Consider the following 15,002-nt stretch of genomic DNA (forward strand, 5'->3'; position numbering starts at 1 on the left):
CAGTGTATTTACGCCAACAGAAAGAGATTTGCATGCAAACAGAGATAAAAACAATAAAAAGGAGAAAAAGAAGACACAAATTATTGAAATTAGCAACCACATAAAGTAGAATGGATATACAAAGATATACTGTTCCACTGTCCGTGCCGTGGAACAAACAGGATAATGTTAAAGGCAGGGCAGGCGATGCTGCGTGCTTACCGGCAGTCCCGGATCGCCGCGCTCTCCCTTGTGTCCCGTCTCGCCCTGGGCTCCCTGCGAATACAACAACAAAGGAGATCGGTTATACCCAGAAATAAACAGCATTTCAGTGCGGCTTAATGGAAAATACCTTCATGCCATCCAAGCCCGGTGGACCCTGTGCAGCGATAGAGAGAGAGTGAGAGAGAGAGAGATTAGTAAAGCAGTGCGAAGTGGGGGTAATGCTGCCTCGTCCCGAGGGACAAATGAGTTCGATTGTTGTGTAATTTGTAAAGGCGTTATGCAATTAGCTTTTGTTGTTTAGTAAAAAACCATCACTTTATTGAAAAATGCATTATTAAAACGAAAATTATGTTAGTTTCATTTAGCCATTTTACAACTGTGTCCCGTCGCCTTGGATCGTCGCCATTCCCGATATTTGCACACCGTCCATGCCATGCTCCCTGGCAAATAATTAGCGATGCTATGGGATTTATTTGCTCGAATCGAATCATACATTTGGAATGCAGCACGGATCAAAATATTGCATTTCGTGTGTGTTGTTTTGTGTTTTTTTTTGTGTTTGTGATGGCATAATGCATTCGCACATCGACATTTAGTATATGTATATTTAGTGTATGCATGTACATAAGTATATAGACATAAATACACATCAATTTATATTCATATAGTGTATATGCTTTTTGCAAACTTTTCTCGTTTCTTGTTTCTCGATTCCCGTTTATCGTTTATCGTTTAGTATGTAATTAACAAATTTACACTTACAATTATTGTTAGCGGCTTATTAAATTTCTCTTTAATTATACAATTGTTGGGTAAGTATTATAATTTAGTCGCGAAACACACACAATTCATTATTCTAGCCTATGGATCGATAGAGAGTGAGATAGCTTGGATTCTATAGTCTATAGTCTACAGTTAGATGAGGAAGAGAAAGGATCGATCTAGAGTATTCAGCGTGAGTATTGGTAGATAGAGGGAGAGTAAGAAGATGATGTTTGAGAGGCTGAAACAGCTAGGAAATTAGTTAAAGAATTCGTTATGTCTTAGGCTTAAGTGTTAACATCAGCTGTATGTACACGTGGAGTCCGTTCCTTGACTTTTCTCTGGACTAAATGAAAATTGACATGCAAATTGGTTTATGTGTGTGTTTGTCCTGCTCTCCTCCACTCGGAGATTATTACGACGAAAACGAGCGACACATCTAATTGAAAACAAATTGACATATTCATTGTGATTTTCGATGCCGTTTGCAGTTCGAATCTGTATGTTTTTTTTTGTGTGTAAAGCTGCCAACAATTCGCATTTCGCATTTCTCATTTGCATATTCATTAATTTTCCATTGAATTACTGTACGCTGTGTACGTATTTTCGGGGTCGGCAGAATGTACATACATACATTTTATCATCATTTGCATTGTATTGTTTCATTTGCATTGATTATGCTTCATTTTCGGGGTTGATTTTTATTTGTCCTTTTCGCATTTTGCATAGTTTGAACATTGAAAATTGAAAATGCTACAGATACAGATACAAATACAGATAAATGTAAATTGATGGCATCATTTTGCGTTTTCATATACATACATATAGAATTGTGTTTGCGTTACTTTATTTTGAGATGTTCGATGAAACCAATAGGATACATAGTGGGATTATGTATTTATTGTTTGATATTTCGCACTTCTTGTGCGAACAGCCCAGGCTCCAACTTGAACTTTAATCTAACTAGTTGCTGCTGTCGCTTCTAAGAGTATTTCAAGAGTTAACACTGAAAAATATGCACAATTGGATTGGATAGCTCTTGGTTTTTGTTTTTGTTTTTGTTTTGGGGAAATACACGAGTACATTGAGTTTCTTTTACAATAGATTGTATGTATATAGATCTCTTTATATTTAAGTTTATATTGTGTAAATAACTAAACAATATCCATGCTTGTAGACAAAACGTGAAACATTGAGAGCAAAAACTTGATCAAAATATCTTACAATTTCTCCTTTTCTGAATGCACATTTATCCTTAATCCGTACACATTGTATATATTTTATATATTGATGTTTATCTGCTTGTATATATGGTTATTGCTGCTTTCTGCTCTCGACTTCTATTGAATACTTCACATTGAAGCTTTGGCAAATATGCTTTGTATGAATGAAAACTGTTCGCATTCGAATATTCAGACAAAGCCAATGGACGGCACCTAAGACAATGCAGATATATGTGCAGCAGGAGCAGCGAGGCAGTGGCTGTGGCAGTGGCAGTGGCAGAAGAGGCTTCCTCCACACAATCTAATTAGGTAACTAATTAAGTCACTTACTGCAACGATTGCCAAACGATTGAGATCGGGCTGAAGTATAATCTATCAATTAGTCATTCGCACCCCGTGGAAGCACTTGAAGCACCGCCATCGTTTTGGTGTGTGTGTGTGTGCTGGCTGTTTTCACGTACAACGGTGCGTATGATTTATGCATTTTCGAGAGGCCCTCGGCTTTCCCGCTTTAGTGGCTCTACCCGCTCCTGCTGCTCCTGCTGTAATCTCGCTTCTCACAGAGCAGTGGCGAATGAAATGCAATTAAAATATTTGCATTGCATATTTGTTAGTTGGTTTGCTGTCTGTCTGTGTGTGTGTGTGTGCGTGTGTGTGGGGCAGGTTGAAAGTTTGTTAGTTGAATCCAATTGATGGATGTTGGTTTGAGTATGTGTAAATATGCCTCTGTTTCTGTTTCAGTTTCTGTTTCATTTGCTTGTATACATAAATACTTATTTGACTCTTGGGGCGTTTCTTAAATGATATGAATATGAGTGTTAATGTTTTCTTTCATGCGGATGTATTTGCCTAGTTGCTACTGACATGCTGCTATTTCAGATTCAATTCTCTGTACATGGGTGCGTGTTTTTACAACTTGATATACATATACATATACATATACATACATATACACTGATACAATACACGTTTGGTATACATATATGTATGTATACGCCTGATATACATATACATATACATATATAGACGACAAGCATTTTGCGCGGCGGCTTTTTAACTTTTGAACATTTGTTTTGCTTTGATTAAAATTTGGTTTCATTTCTTCATATGTATTGAGTGTTTCGTTAAGACTTTCTTTTGTGTGTGTGTGTGTGTTTTTGTATGGCGCTGTGTTCGTGTGTGTGTGTGTGTGTTGGAATGTTTGTTTGTCTCTTATGTCGCATTCCATTTATGTTGGTTATTGTTTAATAGACTCTGCCTGCACTTTTAACTAGTATTAGTAGTCGCCCCACACCTGTTCCAAGTAGAAAGAAAGAGACAAGAGAACACACAAAAAGGTTAGACAAATGTTTAGTCACGAGAGCCGCAAAAAGCCACAAATATTAGTGTTAGCTAAGCAACAGATTAATTCCAATTTCCACAAATTAAAAGCCAAACAATGAGAGTTTTTCCAAACGCTTGGCTTTTGCCAAAACAAACTTCAATTCAATTCAAAAAATTTACCGGTATGCCAGCCTTGCCCGCCGGACCGGAGGGTCCCGATTCTCCTCTCATACCCATCGGGCCCTGAAATTAAACCCAATTAAATCATAAATACTGACTCAAAATATAGATATTTGATCGAAATTCGTTTACTTACCGGCAGCCCCATGGGTCCCTGATCGCCCTTGTGGCCCTTTTCGCCCTGAAAATTAGAACAGAGAAAGCGTTGAAGCAGGGGTTGAAGAAGGACAAAGCACACTCTTACCGAATCCCCTTTGCGTCCATCCAAGCCGCGGTCGCCTTGGGCGCCGGTGTGTCCTGGCGGGCCCATGGGGCCGGGTGGTCCAGGAGGACCATATAACTGGGGAAAGAAATCAAAACGAATCACTTAGCACTCAATCATTTTGGGGGTGTTTACTTACGTATTCGATTGTGGGCATGTGTGGGGCATCCGACATGCCGTCATCCTGGCGACGACGCATCTTACGGTACTGAAAGTCGAGAGAGGGTGTTCTCGAGTTGCAGATTCATGGACAAAGCAAAAATGTAAAGTACTCACCGAGTCGCCGCGATCACCTTTGTCTCCCTTGACGCCGGGATAGCCCGGCGGGCCAGGCAGACCCGGGGGTCCCATCAGTCCAGGCGGCCCAATGTCTCCACGGTCGCCCTTCTCCCCCGGCGGTCCCTGATAGCCAGGCAGTCCTGGCGGTCCCTCGATGCCCGGCTCTCCGGGCAGGCCGTCCAGGCCGCGTGGACCCAGCGAACCAGGCTCTCCAGGCTCGCCGGCATCCCCCTTGCTGCCATCGCGTCCGTCGCGGCCGTCCTTTCCAGCGAGGCCAGGCGGTCCGGGCGGACCGCGCAACAGTGTCACTGGTGGATCGTCGTAGTCCTCGTCCAGCTTCGTGCCACCAGGTCCAAACAACTGCAGTGGATTGCGGTCGATTTGAGGGGCAGAGAGACGAGTGGGCGAGCAAGAGTGGGCAAGAGTGGGAGGGAGAGCGCGATTGGGGAGAAAGAAGATGGCAAATTTAGTGGGAAGATTAATTTATGCCACGTGGCACCGCCCCAGGCGTTGCACGCGCTCGTTCCACACGCTTTGAAGAGGCAACAAAAGCGGCGCGTAAAAAAAAAGTTTATCCAAAAAAACCAGCAAGAGAGGGGGGAGGGGAGGCGTGGGTTATATTGGGGGCGGTGCGGTGTGCTCTGGTGGTTGGTTGGTTGGGTGGCTTGGGCCGTGTGCCGCAGCGAAAGTCTTTTGTGTGCCACGAAATTGTGTTAAGTGCAAGTTGGAGCAGCCTCCCCCCCATACCCCAGACCACGCTTAGACAATGCCTGCATAGAAAATCTTTAAAACCGATGATTCCGGGATGGGTTGGAACCGTGGATGGAGCTTTTGTTGGGAGAGGAGAGTGCCAGTGCCAGTGCGAGTGCCAGTGCGAGAGTCGAAAATAAAGTCAACGACAGCCAGCGACTTCTCTACGTGCTTCGAGTGCCTGTGCGAGTGCGAGGAGTGCTTCTCGTAAGTGTGTGTGTGTGTGCTTTATACTTAAATGTACTCCCCTGTATGTGTGTGTGTGTGTGCTTTGCTCTTTGGCTCTTATCATTGTGTGTGTGTGTGTGCATAGCAAAAGACAATTAATTCTTTTTTTTCCTTCCTTTTTTCGTTGATAATGTATGCGCTTCTAGGCAAATTTCCAGAGAGACAACTACGAACCGAAACCACCCGAAGGACCCAAGCTTCGATGAGTCCAAAGTGCACACACACACACACACACCGACCCACCCACACTGCACTCTGCACCGTCGTGGAGTGGATGGTGGAAAATTACCAAAAGCTCTGTGGCTGGGGGGCCTAAGCATTGGCATTGCATTCAGACCGAAGCCCCTAACAAAAACCTCTAGTGGGCAAATGCTGAAAGTCATAAAAGGCGGCACTCCAGCTCTGCAGAGTGGGGGAAAATAAGGGAAAACCATTTACACATGTGGCTCGAGCCAATAGAGACACTCGATTCGCTGGCTGGAATATTCAATCGACTTCAGTTGGGTCTCGGCTTCATAAGATTAAAGTTGCGTTTCTTATGGTGTAAGCAGGAGGAAATCTATGAATGCCATGAATGTGACCATTATCTGTTTGGTTATCCGTGAAGTTACACTGTTCGCTCCCGCTGTTCGAGAGCCTGTCTGTGGGCGAAGATTGGTGTAATATCCTTGCAAAATGCCCAGGCATGTGCAACAATTACATTTTCTTGTTGCCGGTCTGTTGTCACAGGAAGTAGCGTACTTACAGTTATTAAAACCGAGCAAGAAAAGCATCACGAGCAGTAGCTGTAACAATGAGCACAAAAACCACACAACACCAGCGAAAAGTGAAGAGAGGAGAAGACGAAGATGAAGATGAAGTACAACAATGTAACCGCTTAACGCACACTTATACGGACAGGATGTGGCGTGGCATATGCACAAGTTGTTGGTTCCACCCAAATGGCAAAAGACAAAGGGATGAGACACAGCAGGGACAAGTTGAACAAGGAGCTAAAGGAGCAGAAGGAGCAGAAGGAGCCCGAGCCAAAGCTAACCACAAATGCACTTCCCACTTCCCGATTTCCCAACTTTTTCTCTCTGCGCATTTTCTTCAGGACTATATGCCCGAGAGCTCATCTGCATATGGCTGTGTGTGTGCCGGTGTGCGTGTGTGTGTGTGTGTGAGTGTGCTGGAGCACAGGTGTGTGTTGCAGAGTAAAAGGAACCCAGGAGATGCGTCAGTTGGCGCTTTGTTTCCAACTTTTGTTGCACATTGTTTCTTATGCGGAATGGGGGGGGGGTGGAATTCCCCTCGGCTTCAGCTTCAGCTGCGTCTGCGGCTTCCGCCCTGATGGCCATTTGTAGAGCAATTAAAGCGATTTGAATTAAAGCCGAGTGCTTAACATTTGCCTTTTGCGATAATTACGGGACACATTGGGGGCTTACACGGCCCAACATTCGCCCACCCACCCCCTCAAAAGAAAGAAAGAAAAGGCCATTCGTAGAGGTTTAAAGGCTTTTAAAGGCAGCAGCCCGGAGCACCGAACCAGCAGCAGATACGATAAATAACATAAATAAAAGATACAGTTACAGCTACAAAGATACAGATACAGATGCGGACGGACGGACGGACGGCTGGGGCCAAGTGAATTGGGTGAATGTTTTGTGAGACTCCTCGCAAGGACGATTGTTGGCGCAGCTGCCTAACTACGATGAAAAAAGAAACAAACTCATTCTGCTCCTGCTGCTGCTGTTGCCTTTTCGGCAGCCCAAAATCCCAATCAGTATGTGTGTGTGTGTGGGTGTGCATGGGTGTTGTGTATGTGTTTGTGTCTGTAAGGAAATCCATTAGAATGTATCAATATTTGTGCGAGCGAGCGCCTCGGGCTGAATTTAATTTTCAAAGTATCCCCCAGCCTGAAGCACCCTCCTCCCCCCCACTCCACCACTCACTGCTACAAAGGCTATAAATGTGTGTGTGTGATGGGTGTGGGGACTTTCTCTTCAATTATGCGTAAATATTGAAAATATTTGCACAAACGCCTTTCAATTTAACGCACAAATGATGCAGCAAATGAATTTTCCATTCCACACGCCACACGCCACACAATCGGAGGCAACACACGTTTCGCAGCATACTTTCAGGCGCAACCTTTTTTGTATTTCGTATTTTGTTTCTTTTTTTCCAATTTAGTTGCCACCAATCCCGGGTGTAATTGTAAATTAATTGCCAGAATGTCTGTCCGTCCATTGGATTGGATTGGATTGCTCCTCAGCATGCGACCGGCGTAGTTTCCATTTAAAGCACCGGCTCCGGCACCGGCTCCGGCTCCGTCGAAAAAGAGCGTAAAACAGACAAATGGCCGCACGTAAACGCGTTAAATTGAAAATCATTTTGATCTCGACGCGACCTTTGGCGGCTGTATGTCGCCGAGTGCGAAAGAGATAAAGAGATAAAGCAAGCGACCGGCAAGGGCAGCGCTGCACGACTTCAAGTACAGCATGTGCCGCCCGCCGGTACCGTGATGGGCTCCATCCGTTCCCCGTCTGTCTGTCCGTTCCGCCACCATCTTGCGTGTGCGCATATTTTCCACAATTTTTCATTTTCCCTGGCAGTTTCCTCTTTTGAAATTTCATATTTTTCTCAGGCCATAACAGCCCGGGCACCAACGAGGAGAAAGAATAAAAAAACCAGAGCTCTCCCCCGCCTGAGGTGAAAGTTTTGCAGCCCGTTTCCGGCTCACACACACACTTGCCTTGCCCCACTCCCAGGGAGCCGAAAATCCCGCCACTTCATGGCATGTAATGCGTTTCGCGTTTGCCACAAAAGTTTACAAAACATTCGAGGAGGATGGAAGGAAATGGCAGGGAAATGGAAGGGAAGGCAAGATCTTTGCAAGTACGCGAGCGCATTAAATTCGTAATATGTTCCGCCGCCTTCCCCATTGATACCAAAGGACCATGGGAGAGACAGCGGGCATTGGCTAAAACGGAAAACTATAAACAATATGAATAAGTGTCCCTCCTCGCACTGAGAATTTATCATCGGAATAAACAGCTTGAAATAAACAAAAAGTATTAGTGGCCTCACTCGGAAACTTTCTCAATCAGCATCTCTGCTCGAAGAGTGCAACTTTCTGTGGACTTTCACCCAGCTCGCATCCACTGTGCCGCAGCGCAGCAAGCAAGCCACAACAAAAGAAACAAGTCGGGTTCTGTTGTAAAAATTTCACGTGATTTCCCCCGCCCCCGCCCAAAAACATTGTTGCTGCGGTTTCGCCAAGCTCCTCCTGCTCTGCCACTGATGTTGCCGTGATATTGTAATATGTATGAAATTCGGAAGTATTTAGGGAAATCGTTGTTAAAGATTTCGTCGTTTTGCCGCCACCCACAATAACAATGGTGTGGCACATCAATGCCAAGATGGCAGCAGTTGGCATTTGTGTGGCTGGCTGTTGGTGGCAAAGCTGGAGCGTTCGTTGCGTATAATTTTGCTACTTTTGCATGCAGCCCCCCCAAGATCCATCCGGCTCTCTCTCTCTCTCTCTCTGTCCCCCTGTGTAACCTCAAACCCACGTCAATGTAGCACGCGTGCCTATAAATTTCTATGGGGTTGACTAGGCGGGGAGCAACTGTGTGGTGGGGAGTTTTCTTCTTCTCTTTTTTTTTTGGTGGGGTCATGTGGGCGCCTGGATTTCTTTATTCAATCGTTTTTGTGACTCCCACAGCGCTCTCATCATCGGCGGCCATAAAATAAAAGTTACGCACACCCTTGGGGCCCAGGACATTACACGGCCACGCACCCCCGCGGACTCGCACACACAAACACACCCACAGGGACCCACATACACACACGTATGCAGTACCCACGCATGTCCTGTGGCATGTAGGAGCTACGTTCTGCTTGACCGGCTTTTTGCCGGGGTCCAGGGCATTCCAATCTGGCATTCAATATAAGATATATGGACATTGACCGCAAATAATTGCCCCAGCGCCAAGGAAAATTGGAAAATTGCGCACAAAAGAGCTGAAGAGACGAGCCAGAGCTGGCCAAATTTGCATGCTGCGCACTTTTCAATGAACAATGACGTAACACACACACGCACACACGCACACACTGGAGTACAGGCCATACACACAGATACAAGGCACATTGTTGGCCATTTCGTGGATTGTAAAGCCTTGCCGGCTGGCTGGGGCTTATCAAATCAGGGAAAATATCAAACAAAAGAAGGCAACTCGGCTCCACTCAAGCTGAAGCAATGAAAATCCGAGCATTGAGTAGAAGAAGGCTGAAGGGTGAGAGGGTGGAAGTGTTAAGCTTATTGCGTCGTTTAGGCAACACCCAAGGAAAACGAATTGGCCAAGTGTGCAACGAACAGAACAGCCAGAGATGAACCCTTTGAGTGGCAGACACACAAACACTCACAACCGACCAGAAGAAGGGTCCGGGTCTGCCACATCTTCGTTGTCATTTGGATTTCCATGTAAGCAACTTTAAGTCTTTGATTTGCGCCAAGGAGTATGTATTCGACTGCGGTGGAGACTGCGGAGACTTGTGTGGAGTTCTTGGGATCGCATTACCATCCAACATCCAACACCCACCGCCCCATCCCTCATCCCCCAGTCGGTGGGGGGGACCATGTGACGTGTAACGAATTGACAAGTTTTCCCCTTCGTGTATCTTTCTTACGCTTTTTGCGACTTTCGCAATTTTTATGACTCTATTTACTCTGACAGAGCAGGAGGCAGGCGGCAGGCGGCAGGCAGGGAGCTGGCAAACTTCTCGTTGATAAGAAATGCGAGTCGACGGGATGTGCAGGGAAATTTATGCTGATGTGAAGGACCCCCGAAAGACAACAAACTTGACATGGGCCCGAGAACCGACAACCGACAACCGAGCAACCGAGCAACGATTGTAAAATATATTAACATAAATTTGACATAAACGCTTCACAAACAGTTTTTTCCGAGCCGAGATTGTTATGGTTACCTCCTCATGAGCCCTTTCCTTTCTGTGAGATATTGTTTCAACTTTATTAAACCAAAATATTGGCCTAGAATGCGGCTAAAGCGCCACAGCAAAAGCGAGCTCTCTGTCAGTGCGCATAATAAATACAAAAAAATTGTGTATCCCTCTGTATTTGCCCCTGCCCCGCTGCCACACTCGACACACACCCAGTTTGAAATTAATTTAAATTTTTAATATGATGCTGGATCGTAAATTTCATTTGTGCCCCACAGTTATGCCAGTCCAAAAATCATCATCTCCATACTCTGTAATGCGGCGGGGGAGTCCTGATTTTTCGTATAATTTGGCAACTGCCATATGGCCTGGCATCATCACAGATGATTTAGTTTGTCTTTGTCACTGGGATTAGCACTTGCCTTGCCCCAGAGCTGATCGGCTGCGACACAGAAGACCCTAGGGCTAGGGAGCGAGAGAGTCGTTTCTGCCTCCAGCTCCCATTCACTCACTCACTCACTCACTCACTCACGCCTCACTAGACACATCAAATTCATTTCATATGCTAGCCCGTCATCATGCCACGGCCTCGGCCTCGGCCTGGGCCTGCCCCTCGTCTGGGCATGTGGCAATCTATACGAGCATTTTATTCTGACGAGGCGACGAAAATAACATGTCAAATTTATAATACCAACAATTGCGTTATGCTCTTTTTTTATGACGCCGACGGGCTATAACCCCAAAAAAAAAAAACCAGGAAGGCAAAAATATGGAAATGGCTTTGGCCAGAAGCATCTGGTATTTGGCGTTGGCCGGGAGGGAGGGGCGTGGCACAGCCGAGAAGCGGATAAATTGCTCGTGTGTTTGAAAATAGCACGCCGCGCCGGCAATTGAGGCTTTTTTTACGACTTGCCGAACTAATTACTAGAACTTTTACCAAATGCATTCCCGAATTGGCCAAATGGGAATTGTGACGCACAAGGCTTATGCCTATTCGGATAATCTGCCGCCGATTTGCATCCACCTCCACATTCCCATCGCATTGGGCGGCCTTTCGGGAAAAATCGAAGCCTCATTGGAAAATCAACTTGCTGCCTGGCGGGCGTCACGTTTCAGCGGAAGATGACGGCAATTGTTGCAAATAATTTTTTATGCTGTACACTGCCTGTGGCGCTGGGCGCATGGGTGCGAATATAGATATTTTTTGTTTCTTCAGTTTTGTTTGTTTGCCGAAGAAAGCCCCAAAGGCTAAGCCAAGCAGCAGCATTGGCAGTGGCAGCCTGCCTGACTGCCGTTTCTTATGACTTTCATTTGTTTTGACATCACGTTGCTGCAGCGCCACAGCTGATGTTGCTGGTGGTGGTGGTGGCGGTGGGGCGGGGAAGGCAGCATAACGGCCATACATTGGAGTCACGCAGAGCGGCAGAGACTAAGAGCGGCCTCAGGGGGCAATTGAAAAGTTTGCAAAGAGGTTACCAATCGATTCTATAGCTTCCTCTCCGTTGGCTTGCAGTTTCTTAAAAACAAGCTTAAATTTCGACTAGAAATAATAGAGCTGTCATAAGGAAACTAATTTAATATAACTTTTTAATTGCCAAGGAGTTGAAATCTCTTAAAATAAAAAGACATCGTGCTTGAACATGTTCCTGTATCCCTGGTCATAGGAAGGAATCGGAGGGGCTATAATTTTTATAAAAAATAAATAAATTTATAATTAATATTATTATAATACAAATTATTTAGTTTTAATTAATTTGTAATACAAATTATTTAGTTTCAATTAATTTGTATTATTAAAATCAAATGGAACTATTATTTTGAATTATCATTATAAAAATTGAAAAAAAAAATTTTTATTTAAAAAAAGAAAACTAATTTTTGCTTTTAATTTTTTCGAATTTTTTTAAAATATTAAAAATTATTTTTAAAAAATTTGACAATAAAAAATGATCCTTCTCCAGGCTATCTCTTTAAAAAAGCAACTGTATTTTTTTAATTTTTTTAAGCCATCATTTATTTTTATTGTGATCTTTGGAAGCAGTCGATAGAAAATTTTATCCCATGCGATAATGAGCAGTGCAAAATCTCTCTCTCTCAGGCACTTTCCACGTGCCGAAATCGTAGAGCTGCCCTCGTTCGGATTGAAAGAAAATCCACGGCAGAGTCATAAAAGCTGCGTTGCACGTTGCCGGTTGCCGATGCTGCCTGCTGCCTGCTGCCAGCCGCCGTTTGTTGTTTGTTGTTTTGGCTGCCGGGCGTATTGGCATTCGGTATGCCATCGCCTGTTTCTTATGGCATTACGCGTTATTACAGAAACAACTCGAGTAGTAGCCCCAACCCCAACTGACTTTGACTTTGCCTTGTGCCTCTCCGATTGCTTTGGTTGTTGTGCGCTGCACAATAATCAGAATGTTTTTTCCCCTCCTTGAGGTCCATGAATGTTGGCAAAATGCGCAAATGTTTGCGCCTTTGGTTGAGGAAGCAACATAATATACAATATACGCACACAAACACAGGCACATATCCCATATCAATAGCAATACCCAGCACCCCAGATCAAGTTGAATCGTAAGGGAGATCCCATCCCCCACACACACACAATCCCCTGCTTCGCTGGCGGCGCTTATGCATTTTTCATAACGTACACAAACACGTGCTGGCTTCGCTACATATTCATATATGCCCCCCCTCCCCAGAGCACGGCAAAGCAGAGCGGAGCAGAGAAAAGAAAAGAAAAATGAAATGAAAATTCCACCAATGGCTCCTCCCCCGCCCCTAACCATATCGTGCATCCATCAACACGTCAGAAGGCGGCAACAGCTGCCGACACTTCAAGTGCCAATAAAAATGTTAAGTATCTTTGCACTGTTGACATTCCAGAACGAAAGCCGCCCTGGCCCCCCATCGTAGATACAAAACGAAAACGACTAGATAAATGCTGCAGATACTCGAAGAGTATCTGTGGGCAGTGTTCCTGGGAGGCGGCGCCCATAAATTAGGCGCCAGATTAGAACGCGAAAACATTTTTGACAATTTCTATGGGCTTCGACATAGTTTCACTCGGGCGTCCTCCGTCCCGGGGGACTGTCGGGCAAAGTATCTGTCAGATACTTGTACGCACTCTTATCAACATCCTTACATCATCAGGGCTCGGCTTGGCGAACTTTGATTGTAGTCAACGACGCACGACGAACGACGAACATCTTCTTGTTGTTTTTGGCTCCGCCGCGTTAAAGTTGTGCTCCTCCACAGTATCTAAACATATTCAGGCACACACAGATACACGTGTGGTGCGTACGTATGTATGTATGTACATAGTTCTCATTACGGGCTATGTAATGAGCACGTTCCTGGCTGGAGTCGTGTAAACATGCTCATTATATAGACAACATTCAACATGCAGGTGAGAGCCAGCGGAGCGGCCATGCGGAAGGATACGAAAGGATACGATAGGATGGGAATGGGGCTGTGCTGTCAGTGCCACTTCATATTTACACCTCCACACCCCTCGGGTATGCGGAGCTTTGACGCACTTATATTTACAGATTAGCATAACATTAAAGCACGCACACTCCCACGCACATTTTTACAAAAGTAATTTACATGATAATACACTTCTTGTTTCGCTGTTTCACTGCTGTTTTTCAACTCAATTTACAGCCTCCCGCTTCGGTCGGGTTTCCAATTAAAAATCGAGTGGAAATCAAGTTTTTCTTTTTCGTTTTCGTTTTTGTTGATTACTCACCCGCTTGCCACGCTTGCCGCGCGGTCCTTTCTCGCCGGGGGGTCCGGCCGGTCCGATGGGTCCCGCCTCGCCGCGCTCGCCGGGCTCCCCTGGTGGACCTGTGCGGTGCGGGAAAATGTTAATTTTAGCCAGGAATTTCTAGTGACAGATTTACCCAAAATTCGTGTAAACAAAATACAGATACAGAGAGAGATTCAGGTTCAGATACGCAGATACAGATACAGATACGCCCGCAAGTGTTACGCAAACAGGGCGGGGAGGGGGTAGGGAGGGGGCTGGGATCGCTACCTTTTGTAATTATAGAGCAACAAGAGCTCAATAAACCGCCTGCCCGGTACCCCCCGAGTGTGTCCACAATCATTTGTTGTTGGTTTTGGTCAGCAATTTGTTCAACTGGTTTGATGACAGGACGGACCAATCCTCTGCACGGGATGGATGGGATGCTCTGGCTTAGTTCAAAATGCAAATTGTTTATTTACCAAAGAATGAAATAAAGTGGAAGACACAGTGGTTGCCAATCATTGTATCTCGTAGTTCAAGGCCTTTGTGGTCTCATCTTCTTCGACTAGTTCCTATGCTAATGACGCGACTTGACCTACTTATACCTCCAGCAGAACGCAACTCAGCAGCTGAATCGAAAGGCAAACAGATGCAGAATAACAATTTAATATGCAAAAGTTGCACTTTCCCTGCTTTCCCCGGCAGCCAGAAGCCAGAAGCCAACAGCCGGCAGCTGCCAAAGCAGCTGGAATTTATTTATGCCATCGAGGAGATCTGCCCAATGAACTGGAGCTGAAATTGAATCTGTGTTCCGTTCCTGCTGATGCTCCTTGCCATTCAAATCCAATTTGTGTTCATCTGTTTCCAATCTCTTGGTCTTCGGCTTGGTCTTGGTCTGGGTCCTCGAACGACAGCCACTTTGGCACCCATCGAAAGCCCCTCCGTTTGTTCACTCAATTTGCGCGTTCTGTTGTTCAACTCTGGGCGATACCTCAAAGTGGCCCATAAATCCATCAGCATTCAATTGACTTTGCCCCACTGTGGCTGGGCAACCTGTTTAGTTAAAATAATGAGAAATAGCGTTCCTTTTTTGCCAGGG

The 15,002-nt window shown here is 45.2% G+C and overlaps 1 protein-coding gene across 4 annotated transcripts in view; it reads right to left on the reverse strand.

The window, feature by feature from the left end:
* Positions 1–15,002, reverse strand: part of LOC6598604 (collagen alpha chain CG42342) — a 63,640-nt gene that overhangs the window by 2,027 nt on the left and 46,611 nt on the right. For 3 of the 4 annotated variants that reach the window (XM_026994698.1, XM_026994696.1, XM_026994697.1), the window contains exons 8-14: positions 13,904–14,001; positions 4,231–4,593; positions 4,094–4,162; positions 3,937–4,032; positions 3,829–3,873; positions 3,693–3,755; positions 3,466–3,483 (exon numbers count right to left, since the gene is read on the reverse strand). In XM_026994698.1, the coding sequence (XP_026850499.1) occupies positions 3,466–3,483; positions 3,693–3,755; positions 3,829–3,873; positions 3,937–4,032; positions 4,094–4,162; positions 4,231–4,593; positions 13,904–14,001 (752 nt within the window). Of the gene's footprint in view, positions 1–201; positions 256–3,465; positions 3,484–3,692; positions 3,756–3,828; positions 3,874–3,936; positions 4,033–4,093; positions 4,163–4,230; positions 4,594–13,903; positions 14,002–15,002 lie in introns of those variants that run through there. The other variant, XM_026994699.1, reaches the window with a different exon arrangement.

This window comes from Drosophila persimilis, unplaced genomic scaffold (genome assembly GCF_003286085.1).
Source record: "Drosophila persimilis strain 14011-0111.01,24,50 unplaced genomic scaffold, DperRS2 tig00000000-arrow-pilon, whole genome shotgun sequence".
In the NCBI taxonomy this organism is placed as follows: domain Eukaryota; kingdom Metazoa; phylum Arthropoda; class Insecta; order Diptera; family Drosophilidae; genus Drosophila; species Drosophila persimilis.